Source organism: Phallusia mammillata, chromosome 7, assembly GCF_965637545.1.
Source record: "Phallusia mammillata chromosome 7, kaPhaMamm4.hap1.1, whole genome shotgun sequence".
In the NCBI taxonomy this organism is placed as follows: domain Eukaryota; kingdom Metazoa; phylum Chordata; class Ascidiacea; order Phlebobranchia; family Ascidiidae; genus Phallusia; species Phallusia mammillata.
Genome location: NC_137258.1, coordinates 5,233,754 through 5,239,753, shown reverse-complemented (window position 1 = coordinate 5,239,753; position 6,000 = coordinate 5,233,754). Strand labels below are relative to the sequence as shown.

Below are 6,000 nucleotides of genomic sequence, written 5' to 3'. Positions count from 1 at the left end.
AAAACACAGATAAATGCTACTTTTTTGGTTGAAACACACGAAAGTTATACTTGGGTTCAGCTTCTTATAATTAGATATTTCCGAATATTCGGTTTGCCGAATCGGCCATTTTTGCAAAGATTCGGTTTCGGCCGCATAAATTGTTGGAGATTAGGCTGAAACCGAATCTTTTATAAACACAATTTTAAAGCACAAAACGTGTTTTTTTGCTTAAAAGGTACCACACAATCTTTCAAACTACCCTTTGTAACTTAATTTGCGCTAACTTTAATGATTTTTAAAACATTATCGTTTTTTTTTCACTCCAGACAAAAAGTCAGTAATTTATTGGCAGGCAAACCACGACTCTGGCAACCTTAAACCCCATAGAACAAAAATGACAATGAAATACAACTATTGTGTTGTGTAGCACCACTGTCTGCCTGGTGGAAAACTTATGTTTTTATGTCCAACGCGTAGATTACGACTTCGCGCAACTTAATAAATGATTTGGTTAACTCTGCCGAATATTCGGTTTCGGTCACCCCCAAATTAAGCCGATTCGGTACATCTCTAGTTATAATAACCGCTTTTATTGTTTTAATTTTCCCCCACATACTTACGGTCGATTTTTGTCTACCTATTAAAGGTTTCTGCGTCGAAACCAAAGTGCAATAGAACTAAAAAAGCTTGAGTAAGTGCAGAAAGGATCATCTTGGGTGAATGCAAGAAGAAAACGTCAATAAATACTGGATTTATTTACAAATATTGCGCAACAGATATTTCAATTCGTAAAAAATACACATAAATAATCTTGTGCAAGACATTGAAAAACCCGCTTTATTTTAATACAGTGGTTTGTGCTCATAAGGTATTTTTTGGCGGTAACAGGATTGTAGCTATCACAGAAAAATGACGGGAATAACATGAAGACAAAAGATAAGCCGTGGTGCAGGCCACCAACTACGTGACGTACAATTCATCGTGGCGCCCCAGTTCGCTGTTATGCAATTACGAAGGCGTTGTAATACTACACCCAAACTTTACTACCAATATTCAATGATATTTTTTTTAAAAAAACACCCCCACGTATTCGGTGACGTGCATATGAGTCGGTAGGAGGTATATTAGTGGCTTAAATACATCAAAAAATGATTTGATCATGTAGGACACAAAATTACTAAAGAACCCCATTTTGGGATTTTAGGTAGTGTTTATGCATTAATATGTCGCCTCAACACCCTTTGCAGGCAACTAACGTAACACAATAACCGGGTGATCTGTCTTATGCCCAGTTGCACTATACCTCAACATTCGCAACCGACATATGCAATTTTACAAAATTTCGTAACTGATTGAAAACTTTGGGGTTGTTTCTATTTTAATCCTTACAGCAGCTGCCACAGACAGTAACGCAGTGCATATTAGGAGACCGATGTTGACACAGAGAAGAATAAACGAGGTATCAAAGCACAGCTGGGCCACAGCTCCTTTACATTGACAAATATCGTTGGGTGATGCAGATGAGGTGCTATTTAAATAAGACTTTACTTCTTGGGTGCCATTTGCTGCAGATGAGGTGCTATTTAAGTTAGACTTCACTTCTTGGGTGCTATTTGCCAGCGCAACGACGCCTGCAAGCAGGATCAGACCTGCGACGTAAAAACGTGGTTAAACCAGAGTGAAGTAAACGAACGACACAACATCACGATAACATAAAATTTTAATCCTGCATATTTTCGCTTTTCCAGCACACAAGCTTTTAATTAATGATTATCAGCACGAAGTACGCGTATTTTGTTAATTAGTATAAGAACATCATGACGTCATCGCAGCGGCGCCACACTTTGCAGAAAGTTGTTTAGTAATGTTACATCATTGAGTTAGTTAAACTACGACAACAATAGGGCACTTACCGTTGCTAGAAGTCCCAAAATAAAAAGCAAATTTTTCCTAAAGGCATACAAATTCATTGCTTACAGGATACTTTATTGAGCAAAAAGTTGTTATGGTGTGAAGAAGTAGTAAAACCAGATTAGCAAGTTTTGTTGAACAAACGGGCTTGATTCGGGCCTGACTTTTATTCTGAGTCTGTTTTTTAAAGGTAAAATTACCCAATTGAGTAGCTAGTTGATAAACTTCACCTAAATGCCGAACAGCCGGGGTCAAGTTTGAACTCGAATTTGGGCCCCACTTACGATCCTCAGTGGAACAATCCACTTACGATTCTCAGTGGAACAGAGTAAAATTTCATTATCAAGTGACGGGAGAGAAAATATTATTAGTGGTTAAGCAGCCTTGACAACGACTTGCTTTTTATCAACTTACCAGTAAGTAACGACACAACAGCAAAGGTAAGCGGAGCTTTAGTTAGACAATCGTCCTCTCTACCTTTGTCCAACGACATGGCTGCTAGATAGGAGGCAAAAACCAGCAACACAAGAGTGAATATAGCAAGGCTGTCTATGTTAGTCGGTGGCCCCTCAGCTATAAAACAATGTTTTTAGCTCTGTGAAAATTTTATTAATGGGGTAACAAGATTAAGTAACAAAACGAAGAAAGTGACAGTATCTGATTTTTTTTTGTCTTGATACAAAACCCTTTAACCCTTAACAAAACCTTTGACAAAACTTCTTACCTTCATTTATACAGCATAAGGTACTGTTGCAAAACTGGAAAACAAAAATATTATGTTATACATGTTTGATCATCTTTTTCTACTTCGCCTAAAGTAGCCAATTTTTAGACAGATTAAAATAAAGCCATCCCTATCGGAAAATGTTGTTGGTGTTCAGTTCTACGTTACCATAAAACAGATTTATAACTTTATACCATTCCTTACGTGAGTCCATTTGTTAATGGCCAACGCAGCAATTGTACAGGGGATAGTTGGAACAAAGAACGCAGTAGCAGCACTTTGTAGAATCATGTTTGATTTCATAGCACTTTTTAAAGGTTGAACGTTCTTTATTGAGTTTTGGGCGCATAAGAATTGCTTAAGCCCTTGCTTTAGTATTCTGCAAAACAATTTATATGTCAATGATACGTATGTGCTTTTTGATATCACATTTTAAGTTTAAGTTGGTGGATAAAATTGCATGATTAGAGTCTGTGTTTTGCAGACAAGGACTATGCAAACTAATTCGGTTTTCAACATCAAGTAAGAAAACTGTTCTGGTAACAATTAGGTACTTTCCCCACTACGTAATCAAAATTATTACTTAGCTGTACAACATCTTGAGTGGAGTTAAGCTAATTTAGCTTGGGGAAAGAAAGCAAAGCGGCATAACTGCACTAAAACAAACACCAAGCCGGAAATAGCTGCGCAACGCTGAAACGTTATGGAGCGCACAAAAGTGCAGGGCACGATTTGTGGATGAGAGCTAAACACGCTGCAACTACATCGTCATAACAAGGCGTTATGTGACTGGGGCACGCAAGAGGGTGAGGGTGGTGGATTGTGGCTAAACACGACTGCGGAAGAACGTTGGTGGAACCAGTCAATATGGGTCAACAAACTAACCACCCGTGTTAGTAAAAGAAGGTGGATCTCTCTATGCATTAGTCTATTATTTTTGAAAAATTAAAAATGTTCAATGAAATGTAGTCTACACTTTTATAAACTGTACAGCTAATATTTGTTAGTACTGTTGGTAACAGGTTCATAACAGTCAATTAACTTTAAGAACCGGATCAAACCAGCTGAATTTCCCGACCGCTTAAAATGAAAAAAAAACAGACATCTTTACATTTTTACGCTTTCCTGCATTATAACCTAACAAGACTAAGCACATTAAAACCTCGTATTATTACTTTTCCAAAATCTTCCAAAGTCCTGCAAATTTATCAAAGCTAGGTGATCGTATCAGCCAACGTTCACCGAAAATGTGGTTGTTTACATGTTAGACCACGTACATACAAGAGGAAGGGACATGACGATTCTAATCGTGGTGAAATCACGTGGTCTGACTCATAACGTGGCAAATTCCCCCTACGTTTCGGTAGTCAAGTCATTACGCAATCATAACGTCATCGTCGCTGGGCACTGATCCGTTTCATCGTAATTAACCGGTTTTATATCGACAGAGTGCACCAGAGTTTTAAGTCTAGCCGGGCTTTTTTGGACTGGTTCGGGTTTGGGCCGCGTTAGGATTAGATTTCTTCGAAAAAACAGGCCTGATTAGGGCCCGACTTTACACTCTGTGTCAGTCAATACTGACTCAGTATGTTTTTGCACATATTGATTTAGATCAGGGGTGTGCAACATTTTTCGCCGGCGGGGCGTATAACCAATTTCGGACTCAAGCGAGGGCCACATGACTTATTTTCGTGTGCACAATAAAATCGAAATTCTCCCAAAAGCATCAATAAATTTATTTTTTACAACATACTGAGTTTCATCGCAACACTAGCTTTCGCAACAAAGCAATTGTTTACTAGACAAAGGGAGTTGTTACGTCACATTCGGTGAAGTAGGCACTTGTTATAACTGCGGTATGATCCACCGGTTGTAAAACGCTAATTTAGCATGTATTTGTTACGTACAATAAAGCAACAGGCCACACTAAATAGCTTGGCGGGCCGGACTGTGGCCCGCGGGCCGTATGTTGCTACTCAAACTTTCTTGGTCTGCGATCCCATTTTAAAACAGAAATTTCTACGCGACCCCTTGATGGGTATGATGTAAAGAAATACTTATATTATATATATATATATATATATATACCATTTAATGGCGCCTAAAAAGCATAAATTAATTTCTAACTTGATACCCAGGTTGAGTCTTATTTTTTATGACGTCATAATCTATATTGTGACGCTTGTGGTATCTGCTTTTTCGCATTGTTTGCACACAATAGGCATAAAAAGTCTGGCGCATATGGCTACTTGGCTGGTAATACTCTTTTAAGTTCTACAAAATGTGTTTAGAGCAGTTTGAATACACGGGAATGACGTTTAAACAATAAAAGTACGCACGTATACCATGAGGCTATAATATTTAGGCCTGTCAATCAAACTTTCGGGCTAAAGAGGCTATTCAAAACGCTTCTGGTTCGGGCCGTGTTTCGGGCCCCATCTGCACAGTAATGGGTGATAGCTAAAGTAAAACACTTTGGTGTATTCAACTAAACATTTTGCGATTTTTTTTCCGACGCAGTATATATTTCCTGTGTTCTCAAGATTTTACATAGAGCCAAATGCAACTAATGTTCGGTGCTCTGCTTAAAACTAAATAATAAAACTATCAACAAAGTCACATCTTTCTACACTGTGGCAAATCTCAAAAATAATAGGTATGTTCAGTTTTTTTTTTTAAGGTTTGGTTTATTGGGTGACCGCTAAGTAGTTTTAAGAGACCGCAAGTGTTTCATTTAAATACCAAAAAATAGTTTTTGCCAAATTTTGGGAAACCGCTGGAGAATTTTTTTCCGAAACGGTCCCCCAAAACACCTTAAAAAACACTGGGTATGTTATTCAGCAATTGAACTATTGTTCCACTATATGTCGACTATTTCAAGAAATTCTAATTAAAGCTTTTGAACATGTTAAGGCGTTTTTTTTAACTGGGCGGTACTTGAAGCGTCACTGAGCAATTATACGAAATGTTTTTTGTACTTTTGTTTGTTAAAGCGGTACAAGCATTTGAACTGTTACACAAAAAGTTCAACCTAAATTTGGTAACACAGAATTTTATTAAAATGTAAATTGAATGTGAAAAATGTTACTGAAAACTGCTCACACAACGGTACAATAAACCCTTTATTATGTCTACATGATAACTGTAAAGTGTCATTTCAACATTTTTTTTACACAAAAAGTTCAACCTAAATTTGGTAACACAGGATTTGATTAAAATGTAAATTGAATGTGAAAAATGTTACTGAAAACTGCTCACACAACGGTACAATAAACCCTTTATTATGTCTACATGATAACTGTAAAGTGTCATTTCAACTTTTTTTTTTACACAAAAAGTTCAACCTAAATTTGGTAACACAGGATTTGATTAAAATGTAAATT

The 6,000-nt window shown here is 37.2% G+C and overlaps 1 protein-coding gene across 1 annotated transcript; it reads right to left on the bottom strand.

Moving 5' to 3' along the window:
- Nucleotides 1-754: 754 nt before the first annotated feature.
- Nucleotides 755-2,992, bottom strand: LOC145238523 (uncharacterized). The gene is made up of 4 exons (XM_080101717.1): nt 2,822-2,992; nt 2,618-2,651; nt 2,308-2,466; nt 755-1,631 (listed from the first exon to the last, which is right to left on the bottom strand). Exons 1-4 carry the CDS (start codon nt 2,918-2,920, stop codon nt 1,315-1,317), a joined length of 609 nt encoding a protein of 202 aa, XP_079957843.1. The 5' UTR covers nt 2,921-2,992; the 3' UTR covers nt 755-1,314.
- Nucleotides 2,993-6,000: the final 3,008 nt, after the last annotated feature.